The sequence below is a fragment of the Pinus tabuliformis genome, chromosome Q, assembly GCF_031772625.1.
Source record: "Pinus tabuliformis cultivar Carrire ecotype Pingquan chromosome Q, CPIR1, whole genome shotgun sequence".
Taxonomy (NCBI): Eukaryota; Viridiplantae; Streptophyta; class Pinopsida; order Pinales; family Pinaceae; genus Pinus; species Pinus tabuliformis.
This window is the reverse complement of record NC_142296.1, coordinates 540,739,919-540,759,912: the sequence shown is the minus strand read 5'-3', so window position 1 is coordinate 540,759,912 and position 19,994 is coordinate 540,739,919. Positions and strand designations below refer to the sequence as shown.

At 40.0% G+C, this 19,994-nt stretch overlaps 1 protein-coding gene across 1 annotated transcript in view; it reads left to right on the top strand.

The window, feature by feature from the left end:
* Positions 1–19,994, top strand: part of LOC149220577 (uncharacterized) — a 529,656-nt gene that overhangs the window by 363,520 nt on the left and 146,142 nt on the right. The window contains exon 26 of the mRNA XM_089384824.1: positions 6,864–7,035. Coding sequence (XP_089240950.1) covers positions 6,864–7,035 — 172 coding nt within the window. The remainder of the gene's footprint in view (positions 1–6,863; positions 7,036–19,994) is intronic.

The window sequence follows — 19,994 nt, the reverse complement described above, 5'->3', positions numbered from 1 at the left end:
CCGGGATCAGAAGTAACAGGTTGTACAGTTTACAACTAGAATCACCAATGACACTAATAGGCAGTCATGGAGACAAGGACTTGGATGAACTATGGCACATAAGAATGGGACACTTGCACCATGGGGCTCTGAGAATTCTCAGGAGCACTGTAACAGGAGTTCTGGATCTTAGTATGGAACAAGATGATGTATGTATAGGATGTGGTCGAGGAAAGTATGCCAAGGCAACATTTCCTAGGAGTAAACACAGGGCCATGAGTGTATTAGGATTGATACACTCAGATATCTGCAAACCTATGTCCACCAAATCTCCTAGTGGTGTCGAGTATTTATTTACCTTCATTGATGACCACTCAAGGAAAACTTGGATTTTTGTTCTGAAAAGCAAGGACGAGGTTTTCTGTTGATTCAAAGAGTTCAGGGCTCTAGTGGAGAATCTGACTGGGAAGAAAATAAAAGTTTTGTGCTCAGATAATGGTGGAGAGTATATCGATAAGGACTTCATCAATTTTTGAGCTAAGGAGGGCATCAGAAGAAAGTGGACAACTCCGTACAATTCGAAGAAGAATGGAGTAGCTGTTGGAAATAATACTGAGAGGGGGGGGGGTGAATCAGTATTATCAAATTCTTTTCAATATATCTTCCAGATTTATACTTTAATTTATTCTTCAGATATTGATCATTAGTTTGTATGTCAGTACCATATAATAATGAGCAAGAACAAGAAAAACAAATAATCACACCAAAGAACACCAGATATAAGGTGGAAACCCAATGTGGGTGAAAACCACCTGCTGCAATATGTGTCTATCTTCTTTCAATTAGAAACTTCTTTTACAATGATTTTGTACTGGTGCAGTCCTTTATCAGTACGCAGGCTGCAACCTGCCGAGAGCTACAACCCTCTCTCGTTTTCCAGTCTCTCCTGGAAGGGAGCTACAACCCCCTTAGCTCTTGTACTAGCTGACCTACTTCTTTTCTTCCAAGGACCACTTTTCATAAATTTTCAAACTGGATCCATAAACATCAAATAATCATCAAGTACATGTGAATCAACCAATCTCCTTTTTCAATCAACCAATAACTTCTCAGAATGCAGTAACCAGAACAACAATACCAGTAATCTAAACCCAAAACTTTTCAGCAATAGATAAAAGGCAGCCAACAAATATTTCAAGAAAAGTCTGCAACTTCACCAATAGAAACTTGCGAATATCCGCAGCTCTTCTGTGTCTAAACTGCGTAGATCCGCACCTGGTCCTTCTTCTGCTCTGTGTACCTCCGCACCTACTCCTTCTGCTGCACTGCGTACCTCTGCGCAGATCCGCACCTGCACTGTCTGCCTGACAGTGTACCTCCGCACCTGGTCCTTTTGTTCCTCTGCGTACCTCCACACTGTGCTTTCTGTTGCGCTGCGTACCTCTGCACCAGCGCCTTCTGCTTCGCTATGGACCCCCGCACCTGCGCCTTCTGCTGCGCTGCGGACCCCGGCACCTGCGCTGTGGATCGCCTGCGAACCTCTGAATAGAGCCAAATTAACAATATTCCAATGTGCCACAGACAGTCAGATCCACAAATCTGATCATGCGCCCGAGAGATCACGACCTATCAATAGATTCGCCTTAAATTTCACCTTGATTTAGATCTAGCTTTTCAAACCGATCACCCAAAATTTCAGATTTTAAGATATTCAAATTTCACAAGTGACTAGCCAAGAGATCTCCTTTCCTTTTTATAGGCAAGCCCTTATTCAAACCATGGGACAAAACCATCGAAAACCAATACAAGGGATCCAAACCGGGTTCAATAATTTAGATCCTATACCACGGACCAAAACCATAGAATCATGAACGTCGGGCTAAATACCATGGGCCAAACATAAGAATTCCCATGTGTGCGTGCTTCTTTGCATTGGAGTGAGTGAACTGGGGTCCGCACCTTCTGTTTGGATAACCTGCGGACATGATCGCACTTTGTGAACGGCGTGCCTGCAGGCCCACACCTTTTGAACAGTGTACCTGCGAACCCATTATTTTCCATCATTTTGAGAGCCTGAACAGAGATTTGCCACTTGAGTGAGTTGCCATCAAGTACAACACCTGTGCCATAGCGCCAAACCTGAATCATAATGCCAACAATCTCCCCCTTTGGACTTGATGGCAACCTCAAGATCCTCAAAGTCATTCTCCCCCTTTGACATCAAGGGAAAAGGGTTATGATCCCCCTGAGAACATGCTGAAGTCCCTGCTCTGCTGATCACGTCCCCCTGACTATAGACTAGATCTGCAAAAGAAAAATTCTTCAAGAAGAACCATAATCTACCATACACCATACATGACCTTGACAAAAGAGATAGAGACATATTAGTAGCAATATTCAGATCAACATCCATGTTCTCCTTCTGTACTTTCTCCTCCAAGATCTTCTACCATAATGCCAACAATGCATTATTAGAAGAATATATGCTCCCCCTGAACCTGTGCCATTCGATCTTCGACCAATCCATAACCCAGCAAATGTACGCGTATACCCCATATGAAACTCGCGTACAACCAACAATCTCTGAAACAGATGAGATTCAACAACAAGATGATGCATCAACTACCCCCAGCTTTTGCCTGAGGTATTCAAAGGTCTCCCTGGGCAGTGGTTTGGTGAGTATATCAGCAACTTGTTCCTTAGAAGGAACATACTCTAACTTGACCTTTTGTTCAAGCACTTGTCCCTGAAGAAAATGATATTTGATAGGTATATGCTTGGTCTTTGAATGCATGACTGGGTTCTTTGAAATGCTGATAGCACTTGTATTATCACATAAGATGGAGATAGGTGGTGTACAAGTGATTTGAAAATCCTGCAAGGTTTGCATCATCCAAAGGAGTTGAGTGCAGCAAGATGCAGCAACCACATATTCCGCTTCAGCTGTAGGTAAAGCAATCAAACTTTGTTTCTTGCTGAACCAAGATACTAATCTGGAACCCATAAAGAATGCACCACCACTTGTGCTCTTCCTGTCATCCACGCTTTCGGCCCAATCTGCATCTGTATAAGCATGAAGTGTGAGATCTGTATCTCTAGGATACCATAAGCCATAGTTTTGAGTTCCTTGAAGGTACTTGAAGATTTTTTTAACTGCCTGAAGATGAGTTTCCTTGGGATTTTCTTGAAATCTTCCAACTATTCCTACTGCATGCATGATGTCTGGTCGGGTACCTGTCAAATAAAGTAGACTTATAATCATGGATCTATAGGATGGTTGATGTACTGCTGCTGATTCATCATTTGCACTGAGGTGCATCCTGTAACCATAGGGGTACATACTGGTTTTGAATCTTCCATGCCATACTTCTTCAAAATCTGCTTGAGGTACTTGGTTTGAGACAAAAAGATACCGCCTTCATTTTGTTGGATTTGTAGACCAAGAAAATATGTCAGCTCTCCAAGTAATGACATTTCGAATTCTTTCTGTGTCACCAAGGCAAAGTTTTGACTCATAGTTTCTTCATTGCTGCCAAAGATAATATCATCTACATACACAACAAGTATTAGCAATTTGTCATTTTCAATTTTTATATAAAGATTGCTATCTGCTGATCCCTTTGAAAAGCCTTGTTGATGAAGATATTTGTCCAAACGATAGTACCAAGCCCTTAGAGCCTGTTTAAGACCATAAAGAGTCTTTTTTAGTCTGCATACAAGATTTGGATCATTCCCAAAAATAAACCATCTGGTTGCCCAATGTACATTTCTTCTTCTAAGTCTCCATCCAGAAAGGCTGATTTCACGTCCATTTGTAATACTTTGAACTTCTGAAAGCTTGAGAGAGCAAGGAACATTCGGATTGCTTCAAGTCTAGCAACGGGAGCAAAAGTTTCTTCAAAGTCTATTCCTTCTTGTTGAGCATACCCTTTACAAACAAGTCTGGCCTTGTTTCTAATTACTTCCCCATTTTCATTCAACTTATTTTTGAAGATCCATTTTGTCCCTATGACATTCTTATCTTTTGGTCTAGGAACCAACTCCCAAGTGTTGTTCTTTTGATCTGCTCAAGTTCTTCATCCATTGCCTTGACCCAACATTCATCTTTGCATGCCTCTCTTACATTTTGTGGTTCAGTGGAGGAGAGCAATGCCAAATAGCTTGAAGCTTCTGCAATTGTTGTTCTTGTTTGTACACCTGCCTCCTTTTGCCCCAAGATTTGAGATTCTGGATGATTCTTTTGAACATACCTGGATGGAGTCTTCTCTTCTATCCTTATCTGTTCCTCTGGTGCCTCTTGAGGTTCTTCTTCATCATCAGTCTGATTTGAAGGATGATCTTCATCTTCTTCGATATTTTCATAATTTACTTGCTTAGGAATGTTTCCTTCTTCATCAACCACCACATCAATGCTGTCAACTATTCTTCCAAGTCTTTTGTTGTAACACTTATATGCTTTGCTGTGAGGAGAATAACCAAGGAGAATCCCTTCATCTGCTCTAGGTTCAAACTTGCCAAGATGTTCATCATTATTCTTAATATAACATTTGCTTCCAAAGATTTTGAAATGTTTTACCGAAGGAGTCTCACCATACCAGAGCTCATGAGGAGTTTGAGTGCTGTTCACCTGGACATTTGTTTTGTTGAGAATAATGACCGCAGCAAATGCAGCTTCACCCCAGAAGGTTGCGGGAGTTCCAGATTCATCAAGCATTGCACGAGCCATTTGTTGAACCGTTCTGTTCATCCTTTCCACTACTCCATTTTGCTGAGGAGTCCTCGCTGTAGAGAATTCCCTTCTTATTCCATGTTCTTCACAAAAATCGAAAAATTCATTTGAGGTAAACTCCCCACCTCTATCAGAACTGAGGCACTTAATTTTGTGATCTGATTCGTTTTCAACCAAGGCTTTGAAAGATTTGAATTTTTCGAAGGCTTCGTCTTTATGCTTCATAAGTCTTATCCAAACCATCCTGGAGAAGTTGTCAACGAATAATATAAAGTATTCTTCTCCTCGAGGTGACCTTTTCCTAGATGGTCCACATACATCTGTATGGACTAGTTCAAGAGGCCTGCTAGCTGATCCTTCCTTCTCAGGGAAGTTAGTTCTGGTTTTCTTACCAAACTGACATGATTTGCATATTGTATTGTCTGGAATTCTGATGTCTGGAAGACCACGAACTGCCTGGTATTTGCATGCTTTCCTTATCTGTGAAAAGCTTAGATGCCCCAACCTCCGGTGCCATAACCAGTGTTCATCATTCTTGCTCAAATAGCATTGTTGTTGTCCTTCTTCAAATATGTATAAATTATTTGGAGTTCTTATGCCTTTGATCACTATTTTTCCTGTATCAAGATCACGAACACTACATCCATTTGATCGAAATATTACCTCAGTTCCTTGATCGCACATCTGACTGACACTCAGTAGATTATGCTTCAAGCCATCAACATACAAAACATTTCCAGCCTTGACTTTCTCTTTCAACTGAACAGTGCCTTTTCCTTTTATGACTGCAGGGGTATCATTTCCAAAAGAAACTTTCTTTCCTTTTTCTAAAGCACTATATGATTGAAGTTTCTCTTTATCACCTGTCATATGCTTCGAACATCCACTGTTGATGTACCATTGATTTTCCTGTCCGTCTGCATATAAAGCTATCCCACATCTTTCTGGTTGTGGTTCCTTCATTCTCCATGTTCTGGCATTTGAGGTTTGTTCCTTCTGAGTTGTCTTCCGAAACCTGCTCCTGCATTCAGACTCTTCATGACCGAAGTTATTACAAATAGAACATTCAATTTCACTTTGAAGGGCGGAAAAGTTGTTATAGGTCCTTTTCGTGATTCCAGTCATGCTTCTTTGTTTTTGAGCTTCTCTAGTCATGATTGTCTTATAGGCAACACATTGAGCTGCTTTATGACCAAAGTTATGGCAAGAGAAACATTGGCCATTGAAGAAACTCCTGCGATTATCAAATCTATCAACCAATCGATTGTAGTTTCTACTGACATCCATTCTTGAGGCAAATTGGGAAGATTTTACCTGTGGCTGGTTGTAGCTTCTGTTTGTCCTTAAGGTAGCTTGCCCCCGATTTTCTTGATAGTCTTTGTTCGTTCTTGAGGTAAATTGTCCCTGATTTACCTGATGATTTCTATTGGTCCTTTGCTCGCTCCTCCTTGCTGCATCGAGATAACTTTTGGAGGTGGATGCTTGAGATGCTTCTCCATTATATCCCAGACCTGTCTTGATTAGTGGAGAACGCTGCACATTGATAATCTCATCCAGAGTTTCAGACCCTTTAACAAATTTAAGATTATTTCCACTGCTATTTTATATTTTAAAATTTATATATGAATTCTGTAATTTATTGACGTTGGAGTTTAAACTTTAGATTCAGCCTCAAATGGTTTATAAGGCAAAGTAATATCGTGGGTAGTGCTGGATGGCCAAGGAAGGGCTCTAGGGATGCTCCAAGAACATTTTATTCCATATGGGCCCTGCACTATTGTGCAAAATTTAGAAATGAAGTACTTGTATAGTTACAGTCTATGAGTTTAAGTCTTCAGGTAGGATTATTTAGCAAAATACTCTAGTGTTGTTGGGCCTTTTATCCAAGTAATGATCTTATTGGTCCTCATTGTCCACATTATGATTAAAATGGTGGAAGACCATATATCATTTCAAAGATTTAAAAAAATTATACTCTTGGGCATAATGCCTATTTTTAATGCATTTGTTTTCAACAGATTTGATTGTAATGCCACCATTTCATAATTTTAAAATGTGTTGTTTCTATTCTTCTTCATGGTTTCTTTTTATTTTATTTTATTGTCAGAACTTGTCCTCAATTTGAGTTTTTTGCTAATAAGCATTTTCTATGTAGGTTCTACACGCATTTCACATCTCCAATTCGACGATATGCAGACATAATAGTGCATAGAATGCTTGTTGAATCATGTTCAATCACCACTTCTGACCAGGGGTCCAAGGATAAGAACAGTGTTTCTTTGGAGAAATTTGGACATAGTCTAGTCAGCACTGACGACTTGAAAGAGGTAAAAAATATATATCTTTCCAAATCTTGACTGATATAATGAAATCATATATAGATAATAATTTATTCTCCCTGGTGAATCACGATGTCCTTTTCTATACGTAAGTAGTACTGTAAAACTCAACACAACACATCATTAACTAACTTGTAAAGGAATTAACTTGTGTGGGTAAGATAAACCATTTGTTTCTTATTTCTGTACTGTTTTTAGCATTGCTGAATGACCTGTAACTTGGACTTCTCATAGTTAGGTTTGATCAAGCTGCAATTAGATTAGGTTTGTGTCTTTGGAAATTGATTCTCAAATTAGATTCTTGAGAATTCTTGCAAATATAATTGCAGCCATGCTATGATCAACTTTCACCATCGTCCATTTTAATAGTGAAAATCTGAAAAATTAAATTCCAGTTTTCCTTACCAGGAGCAGTCCCATGGTAATTGCATAGATTTTCTAGTGATCTTGGATGGATGAAAGATAAAATCCTTAACTTCAGAATAACCAAACACATCCAGACAAGAATATAGAGAGAATTCTTAAGGCCTTCATTTACTCATGGAAAAAATCCTTCCACAAGCCATTCTTGTTACAATACAATTTTTAACATTTTGATACAACAATACTCATGTATATATACTTTCTTATAAGTGTCCTTGGGATCTATGCCAACTATCCCTCATTATTATATTATTCCATCTAACTACCTAATGGGCCTGTTTCTTACCCACCAACTACTGTGATCCCCCTAGGTACATTACAGGTTTTGCCTTCCCTAATCTCATTTAATGCTCAAAGAGGTAGCAGCCAACTTATCTATTGACCCCCTATTAAGGATTTTTGAATTTTTCTCACTTTGATTGCATTTACAACTATCTTGTTGTTGTCATACGTATCATATTACAACTCTTGAGATGACTGTAATAATCTTGCCATAAACCAACTTCTAAATGGTTGACCTTAGAGTAACATATAAATGCTTCTATAACCTTATTAAATTTTAAGACATCATGGTTACGATAATCTTGTTATAAGTAATGAATTTTGATTTCAATGGCTGGCATAGAAAGTCACTTATGTTTCTTGGTGAGCTTGATTCTGATTGCATATAGCATGATTGTTTAAATACAAAAGTTCACTGTTCTTTCTGAAAACTAGGCCATATTATCACAACAATTGGCTCTTTAGGTGACCTTTATGCAAAAGCTGACATGGATTAGAAATAGGGCAAGATGAGAATGGACTGTTACAACACAATCTAGCAGCCCCTAGGGAGGGAAAACCTATGGGTCAGAGAGCTAGACCAAATGGTAACAATGGCACAATGGCCCACTATCACCACAACCAAAATTCCCCTACTCTTTACGGACTTTCACCAATGGGAGGAGTTCTAGTAAAAGGGAGATCACTTAGAATAGATATGCTAGGTATAGGGCACAGACTGATCAAGCTAGAGCTCATTCGAAAGAGAGGCTCAATAAAGGTATGGAGCTTCAAAGAAGCAAGCCTCTCTCTAATAAAAACCCTAGAAAAGAAGGCACAAGACCTAGGGTTTTGATGTTTCTCGATGGTAATAGGTTTTCACAAGGTCATAACCCGAGAGAAGAAAGGGCTTCTTATGATTTATTCTAATGAATACTAAGCTCATACAACTCTTAGAGAAGCCCCCAAGGTGAGAGAGAAAGACCTAGGTTTTTCCTCTTGGAGTAGCACTAAGGGCAAGAGATTTTATGGATGAAACTGGGGCGGATGCCAACCAAACTTGGAGCATAGGTAGCCTAGACCTTGAGCTTGATGTTTGGACCCTCGGATTCCCAAAAAATCACATCACTGAAATTGTGTCTCAGATTCCCTAAAAATCACTTCCCTGAAATTGTGCTGCAAGCACTAGATTTCCAACCTACCTATAGGAGATTGAAATGTTAATATCTAGTGTTCTATGCTTGACACAATCACTTATAACAACTCTTCTTCAATTAGAAATCAATTTCCATTGTAAGTTCGGTCTTCCAACAACAATAAGCAATTGTAGATAGAACATTAAACAAATGCACAATAGAAGACAACCAAGAACAATAGAGACATAATAGTTTGGTAAAAACCAGGGAAAAGCCTGACAAGGGGAAAATCCCTTTTCAAATTCTTCTTCTATTAGATTGTCATTGAATGTTCAATAGAGAGATACATAGTCCAAGTACATCAACAACGAGTCAAAGATCAAAGCCTTGACTATCCGAACCAACCATCAAATACCCAATCAAAGATGAGCCTAAAAGTCAAATCTGGTAAAAAATCATATCTACAATTTTTGGTCAAAGTCTACAATAGTCAAATCTACCCTAACTAGTCAACGTTCAAGAGTCAGAGTGCCCAAAAAATTTCAGTCAAGGTTGCAAAGAACTCGACTTCCTTTCAGTCAAAATTGGTCAACACATTCCTAAAAATTTGTTCGTAAAATTATGGGCAAACTCAAACTTTGACCTGTAGAAACCCTATCTGAGAAATTTTGACCTGTATACCCCAATATGCATCCTACCCACAAGTTGGGCTTGTAGGGATTGCCACCCATCTAGCCAAGGCCAAACTCAAAATTTGACCTGTATATTGAGAAAGTCTAATCTCAATATGCTTGGACTTGTCGTGGAACACGAGATTCTCTGCTAGTCGGATCCCACTCTTGTTGTCACAATATATCACTGTTATATCCAGAACCTGCTCAAACAATTCTCCAAAGAGCTTCTTCAACCATATTGCCTCATAGATAGCAATGCTAGCAGCAATATACATAGCCTTAGTTGTGCTAAGGGCAATGAACTTCTGCTTCCTACCCATCCAAGATATCAGGGTAGATCTAAGGCTAAAACAACACCCTGATGTGCTCTTTCTGTCAATAACATTTCTGGCCCAGTTAGCATCAGTGTATCCATGTTGTCTCACATCTCTGGCAATATATCTCAATCCAAGATTAATAGTCCCGTGAAGGTATCTCAGCACATTCTTAGCAGTGAGTCAGTGACCCAGTGTGCGTGTAGAGGCTCAGTCATAAACTGACTCAGAGTGTTAACTGCAAAAATATGTTTGGTCGAGTGTTTACAAGGAACATCAATGCTCCAATCAACTATTGCTACTTAGAGGGATTTGCCAAGTTAGGTCCTACAACTTCTCCACATAACTTCTTGAAGTTCATCTTCATCGGTGTGACCATGGACTTACATTCCACCATACCAAATCTTTCCAGCAGTTTCACAACATATTTCCATTGCGAAAGAAAAATTTCACCAGGTTTCTGTAATATCCCTTATCACGGGTATCCCTCAAACACAAGCAAACTCCAACCAGAGATGGACTGGGAGGGCGTTTACCAGATATGTCGCCTCTAAAAAGAGGATGAGATCTGGAGGCTACCTGGCCCTTTCCAGACTCTGTCTAAGAGTATAGGAGAAAAACACACAAGTGGTATAGTAGCCAGGGAGCTCCAAGAGATAAAAAAAATAACAGCAGTGCAACATACAATAATGTATACATGGAATATAAGCAGATACTCGAGAAATGCAGAGAGAAATTTTAAACCATTTTATTATGCTGAGTAATGGAAAGAGTACAAGAGATGATCAGAAAGATAGCACCTCGACTTGCACAAGGCAAGTGAAGAAATACACTCAGAATGGTAAGGAAATGGCCTCTCTCTGAACTGCATCCAAGCTGCCAGAGAATTGCTGTGCTACTGCTACTGCTGGAATCAAGTGAGGATTTGGGGCTATTACCCCCCTCAAACAATGCTGAAACTCTGGAATCAACCTCTGCTCAATAAACCCAGAAAATCCCAGAAAGCTTTTCTGAAATAGCTAACCCTTGAAAATCACCCCCTTGAGGATCTACGCTATCCCTCAAGGCTTTGCGCTGCCTCTGATGAGAATCCTCCAAAACTCTACCCGAAACTCTGCCAAAATCCTCCAATATGCAAGGGCTGATCCCTTGCTCAATCTCCAAGCTCAAATCCCCTCCACATAAGCCTAATCTGGAGCTCCTACCAAAAGAGACTGCGTCCTCCCTTCTCAAGACTGCGCAGTCATCAAAATGCTCAGTTCCTCCTCAACTCCAGAGATCACTCCTCCTGCAAAATACTGATGAAACTACCTTGCCCGAGCAGGCACTCGAAGTCCCCCGGGGCTAAGGGTGAGATCTCCAAACGGAGACACTCGATGCACTAAACAGTGCTGCAAAAAGGCTAAACAGCCAGCTTGCTCTAAGTCGAAGTGACTAGCTCAAATGCAACATAATCCAATACCCAAATGAGGAGGCTCCTCTCTCCTTTATAGCGTTGGCCTCTCTCAAAACCCTAAAACCCACCTCCTCCAACGTAGCCTCTCTCTTGCCACGTGCTCCTTCTCCATTTGCGCAATCCCTCCAAGTGTCTATGTGGGCCCCCTTCTCTACGTGGTCCCTTGGCCCCTTTGGCTCCCTTTTTAAGCTACAACGTTGTGCTACTAGGGATTGACTTTATTCAAAAAGTGAGTTATGTCCCCCTTTCCTCACCTTTTTATTTATAAATAACTATAGAAGGCAAAATTGAGCAAAATCGAATATTCCAATTAGCCATGGCTAATTAGGAATATTACAGTTTATACCACACCTCTAAGCCCATGAAGTAGTGCATCATTCCAAGGTCTTTCATCTCAAATTCAGAGCTTAGCTCTCTCTTACATAGAGAATCAGAGATTCTCCACCTGTCTAGAATAAGTCATCAACATATAATACAAAAATCAGGGGCATATGTTGGACAATTTTGAAGTAGAGGTTTGGATCGACATTGCTCCTTGTGAATCCAAGCTTCATTAGGTAGCTATCATTGCGGGAATACCAAGCCTTGGGGGTTTGTTTCAATCCATGCAATGCTTTCTTCAGACTGCACGCATGAGTCTTCTTGTCCTGCTCCTCAAAACCTTGTGGTTGCTCAACATGTACTTCTTCCTTGAGTATGCCATGTAGAAACATGGTGTTTACATCCATCTGGCTAAGAGCCCATCCTTGGCTAGCAAGAAGGGCAACAATGGATCGGATAGTAGTATAGTGGACAAATGGTGCAAATATATCATCGTAGTCCTCTTCCTCTTTCTAGGCGCCACGAACCTCACCTTATATTTCTTGATACTTCCATCTGTGTCATGTTTAATCTTGTACAACCATTTAGAAGTCACAATAGACTTTTCTTCAAGCCTTGGAACCACTTCCCATACATCATTATTCATGATAGATTCGTATTCCTTGATCATAACATCTTTCAATACCTGTTCTTTCACTGCTTCTTCAAAAGTGTGTGGTTCAACTTGTATCATGTTGCTCATAGCCACAACATATCCTTGATTTCAACATGGTTTCTTGCTTTCCTTGAACGTTTCTCTTGCAGCAACATGTCTCTCAACATCCTGTAGAGTGTCACGGAGCCAAAATGGTCTCTTCTTGGCAGGAGGCTCACATGGAGGGGGATCAAAGGGGTCCATGGGTTCTGTGGGATCGTTAGCAATGTTAGACTCAGGCCCAGGCACAAAAGGGCCTTCTAGAATATCCATGGAATCATCATTCCTCTCAACATTGGCGGGGCAGGGGGGGGGGGGGGTGGTGAGTGTCCCTTGCTTTCCTAAGGGCAGCATCTCCATCAACTGTCACATTTGTGCTAAACTCTATATTCCTTTGACTAGGCACATATATTCTATAAGCTTTATAATTTTTATAGTAACCAACAAATGTACCTTTCTTTCCATAAGCTTCCAACTTCTTCCTTTTGCCCTTTGGTACATGAAAGTACACAGGGCAATGAAAGATCCTCAGATGTGCAACATCGAGCTTCATACCTGTGAAAACTTTTTCGGGAGTCTTATCACCCAAGGCTTGATGAGGAGTCCTATTTTGAACATAAACCATTGTATTAGCAGCGTCACCCCATAGAAACATCAACAACCTTTGATCATGGAACATGGCTCGGGAAGCTTCCATGATTGTCCTATTCTTACTTTCAGCTATGCCATTTTGTTAAGGTTTGTAAGGTACAACAGTTTCCTTCTAGATTCTAGCTTTCGTGCAAAAGTCAATGAACTCATTTGAGATAGATTCTCCTCCATTATTAGACCTGAAGACTTGGATTCTCTTCCTTGTTTGATTCTCTATTAGTTCCTTAAAGTCATTGAACATATCAAATGACCGATCCTTGTGCTTCAAGAAGAATAACCATGTCTTGCAATAGAAGTCATCTGCAAAGATTATGTTGTATAGAAAGCCACCAAGAGATGTCATTGGCATGGGTCCACATAGATCAGAATGTATGAGTCGAAGAATACTACTGATCCTGCTCCTGATTGAAGGGAATGGTCCCTTCAACTTCTTTCCACTTGCACATCCACAACAAACCCAATCATGATTTGCTTGAACCTCGGGCATTCCAGAAACCATCTTCCTCACCTTAGGCAAGGCATCATAAAGAAGGTGAGCGAATCTTCAGTGCCACAATTCATTTTGATGAAAGGCATGATGTGTGAAAATTCCAAACTGGAATCCTATTGCAGTAACTGATATTATTTTTCCTAATTGTTAATTTTATTTAACAATTTATTTGTTGTTTTCTACAACAAATATCGAAATAAATACACTGCAACATTCACGAATAAAATACTGCGGAAAAATAATGCGTTGGAAACTGAGAAATTCTAGCACACACACATAAAAATAACACAATTATTTTTGGACAAAAGTCCTTGGAAAAACCCAACTTGGGAAAACCAGTGCAGCAACTGAGGGTTTTATTATTATGTAGCAGTGAGAAATTTTGAGTACCACTAGATGCTGAAATTTGGCAATCCTGCAAAGAGAAAAATACTGGCAAAAATTTTGTGAGGAATTTTCCTCACCACATAGGCAAACTCCCAGCACAACTTTCCTTCAGAATTTCGGCCCTCTGACCCTCTGCGCAACTTGCTAGACGTCAAGCCTTTGACTGGTCTCTGATGAAATCGTTCTACCATTATCTAGCTGGAAAGATGCTTCTCCGGCACTCTGGGACTCCTTCCTGGCCTTTGGAATTGAAGATGTCTCACGCTTTGAGCAAATCGATCTTGCCTCTAGAGGTTGTTGCTTTGCCCTAGCGTCAGCCTCTCTGTGGCTCCTCTGCCTCTCTGCAAATGCACTCACAGGATCTGGAATTCTTCTTCCAACCTCATTGTCTCTTCCCCTCACTCACTGCTTCGATCTTTGGCTCTCCGACAACTAACTGCTACTACTCTAGAATCGATCTGCCAAGGAAATCGAATTGCTCAAGTGTCTCAAGTGATTTCTCCATCACCACATTGACCTCCTCTTATAATCCTCTATTGGAGCACCAACGACCAAGATTAAAACTTAATCAATGGCTAGGATCATCTTTGGATTGATCCGTGTGAGTTTCTAGATGATTCTCGCCTTGAATTAATTAATATAGATTAATTAACCATATTCCCTAAGTTTAGATTTAGGAAATATTTAAAAATTGGTTAATAATAATTAGGTCATTTCTAGGTGGAATTTCCATAAATGATTTTTGGGTTTTGGAGATCTCATGTATTCTAGCCTCTCCACCAAATTTCAAGGCTAGAACACATCCGATGCTACAAAAACTAACACGATGTACTAAGGCTTGCATAAGACTCCCACAAAATTTATATAGGCCTTCATGTCTATACCCAAGAGTGAAGGCATCTCTCATGCTAGATCTCCTTGGCCATGCAAGATCATTTCCATTGATGAATGCAATCTTGAGGCCTTGTCCTCCGTGGCAAAATTTGAGACAAGGTTCTTCCTCAATCTCGACACATATAAGACATCATGTAGATGTATGATTTGTCCATAGTTCAAATCAAAAGAAAGAGATCCAAATCCCTTCATCGTATAAGTAGAGTTTTCCCCAACAATAATCTTCAAATTTGTCTCATTCTCAACTAGGTTTGAGAGGACTTCACTATAACCAGTGAAGTGTCTAGAGACCCCACTATCTAACAACGAACTATCAAGCAAATCTGGAGGAGAGGAACTAGAAAAAGTAGAAATAAGAAAATATTTAGATTGAGTAGCAGCTACATTATTTCCATCTCTTGAGTTCCTTGATCTCTTAGGAGGACGATGGCCTTCTTCTCGACCAACAGCAGTTCCTCTACTTCTTCTATCATTAGACCTGTAGATGTTGTAGCCACGATTGTTTTTGTAGATGGACCTGGCAACACTTCTCTTCTCCAAACAATCTCGGGCAAGGTAACCAAGCTTGTGACAATTGTAGCATTCAATTTGTGACACATCCCTTTTAATTCTTCTATTAAAATCTCTAGGTCCTAGTGCAATCCTTTTTGAATTAGATGGCCGTCCTCTTCCTTTCCTCGTCTTGTCTTGAGCAGCAAATGCATTGGGCTCCCCTTCTTCATGATTTTGAATTCTCCCTCTAGATATCGTCATAGTCTCCTCTTGAGTGCACTTGCCAAAGAACTCATCAAATGAAAGAAACTTGTCATTGTTGCTAATAGTTGTAATAAATGCCCCCTAGATCGTTGGAAGACCTCCAAGTGCAGTTAGAACCAACTCCCTATCAGAAGTAACTTCTCGGACAGACAACAATTAATCCTTGATTTGGGATATCCTCATGAAGTTTGACTGCATAGTCTCTCCCTTTCTCATCTTCATACCTTTGAGTTGATTCTTCAAGGATAGAATGTGGTTTAAGTTGTTGACTTCATACATCCCAACCAACTTATTGTACCTTTTCTTGGACTTTTTCAACTTTGAAATATAAACAATCAAATGGTTTCTCTCGGAGTCAATAACTATGTTCTTTGCTTTTATCTCACCTTTCTTGTACTTGGCATTGATGGCAACATAAGCATTCTTAGGTGGCTCAGGTACCTTGCCTTCAACATATTCCAAGACATCATTTTCATCCAAAGTCACATCCAACGTAGTTCTGCAAATAACGAAGTTAGATGAGTCATTTGACTTCTCTTCAATCTTGAACTACGAGGTAGAGATCTTGACCAAGTCAAAGAAGCTTCTTCAAATCAGATTCTTTCAAAGGTGATTGCTCTTGTCTCCTTGGGATTGTCTTCACCTAAGCTCTGATACCACGTTAATTTCCTAGTTTTCTATGCTTGACGCAATCACTTATAACAATTCTCTTTCAATTAGCAATCAATTTCCAATATAATTTCAATCTTCCAGCAACAATAAGCAATTGTAGATAGAATAGTAAACCAAATGCACAATAGAAGACAACCAAGAACAATAGAGAGACAGTAGTTTGGTCAAATACTAGGGAAAAACCCCACAAGGGGGGAAACCATTTTCAAATTCTTCTTCTACTAGATTGTCATCGAATGTTCAATAGAGAGATACACGGTCCAAGTACATCAGCAATGAGTCAAAGGTTAAAGCCTTGACTATCCAAACCAACCATCCCATACCCAATCAAATATGAGTCCAAAAGTCAAATCTGGTCAAAAGTCAATTTTGCAATTTCTGGTCAAAGTCAACAAGAGTCAAATCTGCCCTAACCAGTCAAAGTTCCTAGAAAAATTCGGCCAAGGTAGCAAAGAACTCGACCTCTTTGTTTCAATCAAAATTGGTTAAAACAATGCCAAAAATCTGCTCAAAATTCTAGTCAAAGTCAAACTTTAACCTGCAATAACCTTAGCTCAAAATGCAACGATGCTGGTCAAAGATGCGCAGAAAATCTTGGTCAAAGGAGCAGTCAACTCGACCTTCGAAACAGATCCAAAAACCCAAGTCAAAAAAGGTCAAACCAATTCCAAACACCAAAAGTCAACGCTGGTCAAAGGTCCAAAACAGAAAGTCGACACAGTCAACAGATTCTTCTCTCTCCTCTTCACACATGTGAGCTCAGACTTGCGTTTTTCAAAAGTAGTCGAACCAAACAAGAGAAGATGTGAATGGATGAGTGATGAGATGCCTCAAACTGATGTGACATTTGGTCTATTTATATGTGGTTGAAGATGTTGAATATCCTTACCCAAGCCGACTTGTACTTTCTTGTAGATGTGGGTTTCACATTAAAAATAATATTTTTCCTTGTGCAAATTAAATTCTTCCAAGGGCTGGTAGGGTCTCCAAAGGGTGAGGAAGGCTTCTCAAAGGAGGGAATTTCTCCTTAACTTGTCAAATTTCAACATGAAATTTAGGAGGAGAAAATATGGAGAAAGGAGTTTGATCTCCAAAATCCTTGGACTAGTGCCTTGTCCTTTGGGTAATGGAGTCTTGAGATGCTTAAGATAAGATAAAACACCTTCTAAAGAGACACAAAAATGATGCGTGGGTGTTAGAAAATCAGAAAGGCAGAAATATTTTCTTATTCTTGATAATTACTTGTGATGTTTCCTGTTATTACGATTCTTTATATCTTCTTTCTTTTAGTTCATCAAGCAATTACCAAAGCAGCAACACACAAAATAATAGACACCAAATGTAGGCACTATGCTAGGGAAAAACCCTCCTTGAGGGAAAACCCAATCAAGAAATTCTTCCTTTCAATAGTATTCTTTGAAACTCTTCACCCTAGACCAAGACCAGGCCTTCCCTATGTTAGCGCTTGAATTTGGCCTCAGGCTGAAAAAGACAAAATCCAAGGCAACATCAAACCACTTAGCCTCGTAGCTAGCCCTACGGGGCAGGAGAGGGCTCTCTCCGGGTCTATCTCGGCAAAAGGTCTTCAAAGGGCGGAGATGACCAATAAAGAACACTGATTTTAGGCTAGTAAACTGATTGAGAAGGTTTGATTTCAGATTTTTAGGGTTTTGGTGGAAAACAGGGGGAGAGCAATTTTGGGTGCGGGGATGGGACACAGCTTTTGCAGAGGTCTTTTTGGGGCAAGGTAGGAGATTGTCTTGATGCCTTTGATTTAAGTGAATGGATAGGAATGACCGGTGAGGAGCTAAAGAGAGCAAGAAACCATCGAGAGTTCTCTTTAGACAGAGGAAAACATAGATATTAAGCAAACTTAAAGGCAGAGCATATAAATTATGAATTCTACCTTAACACTTCATTTACTTAATGTGCAGAAAAGAGAAATAGGAAATTGATACACATAACAAATCTTACAAGTACATGAGAGAAGCACACCATCAACACAAATAACCACAGGAATCCCAAATAGTGCTGCAAAACCCTGGTCTTTCCTTTGCCAAAATTGCAGAGATACAAAGTGTAATACAATAGAAGCTTATCCCTCAAGAGTCCAACCATGAAAATGACTAAGAAAATACATAATATAGGCAAGCTAACACCTTTCCTTGCCTCTAGGGGTCGAGCTCATCCTTCTAGGAGCTGTTTCAACCAATTCTAAACTGAGCACTAAAATCTAGGCAGTCAAAACAACTTGCCTCTATAAGCTAGGAAACCAATTCATTCATTAAATTTTTGACTTTTTAGGAATGAATCTTCTAGAAGAGATAAATAAGTGCCATGACATCATAAAATTACATCAATTACATCAAGGAGGATGAAAAATCACTCCAAAAAGTCAAAACTAGTCAAATCTGCGTTTTGCTGAGCTGTAGGTGAAAATCTGGCAAATTTCCCTGATGCGTAGCGCCCCAATTCTCTACGCGTAGCGCGCCTTTGAGCCAACTTTTGAGGCACTTCCCGGAATCCAAATAAGGCAAAAGTAGGCTTGTTGGAAAGGTCTGGAAGTCTACTTTTCAACCCAAGTGGAATTTCTCATTTTGGTGTCCATTTGCCCCTCCAAAATTGCAATCTCCCAAGACTGCTTCCTGTGTGTCCAAAAAGTGGCAGAAAGTCATTTTTTGCATGTTTTTTGACCTTCTGAGGGCTCAAAACCTGATGAAATGTCTTGGAAATTGCTGAGCAAATGTAATTTGTCATGACAAATCCAAAAATGCTGAGTTTTTGAGAAGTGGACTTGCCCATCTTCAGGGGCGCTTGAGCCCTACGCGTAGCGCGACTTTCAGATGCTTTTTGGAGGCCTTCCCGGTGTCCAAATTGGGCGCAGGATAGCTCGTTGGAAAGGTCTTTGAGTTTACTTTCCAACACAACTGGAATTTTTCAATTTGGAGTTCATTTGCCCTATCAAAAATCAAATCTCCCAAGACTGGTCAAAATGTGCCAAATGAGGCTGCCTCAAGGCAGAGTGCTGTTGCAGTCAACTTTTGAATGCCTTCCTCAATGCCAAATTGAGCTCATGATAGCTCATTGGAAAGCTCTTTGTGTCTAGTTATCATTTGACTCATCAAGCAAGTCATTTGGCCAACCAAGCTAGGAGAAAACTTGATTTTGCCAAGGTCACTTTAGAGTTGCATTCAATTCTCCTGAGGCAACGATATTTTTGACATTTCTCTAAAACCATGACACCTGTGTAAAAAGTGAAGGAGGTTTTTCTTCCTTGGCCTGTTGTGGACAAAAACCTCTCTCAGTTTTCCAAAATTCATCTTTGATTGCTCTGAAACAGCTTTTGAGTGAAACTTATCCCGATGTGTGGAACAAGGGATTTTGTCGAAATGAAGCGAAATGAAGGGGATAAGAGGCTTCTAAATTCTTGGGGAAATTTTTGGAAGTAGGGAGGAATGTTAGGAAGCAGGGGAAAGTGGAATCGCGGAGATCGAGTGAGGGGAAGGGGTCCAAAAGGGCAAAACACAGGCCCAACCTAGAAAATTGCCAGGTTGTAGCAAGAAACTAGGGTTTGTGGAAAAATGAGGAATTTGGGGAATCTCAGTGATGGGAAGTATTTGATAAGGTACTTTAAGGATAGGGGAAGGTGTATGAACATCAGGATACAAGTTTTGCCAATGATTTGACCGTCCAAGAGAAATTGGCTTCAAAACCCTAGGAGAGGAAAATGACCTTACCTAGGCGCAACTGAAGCATGGACAAGGTGTAAAATGACTCATTAGACACTGAGATGATAATGAAAACCCTATGAATGATGA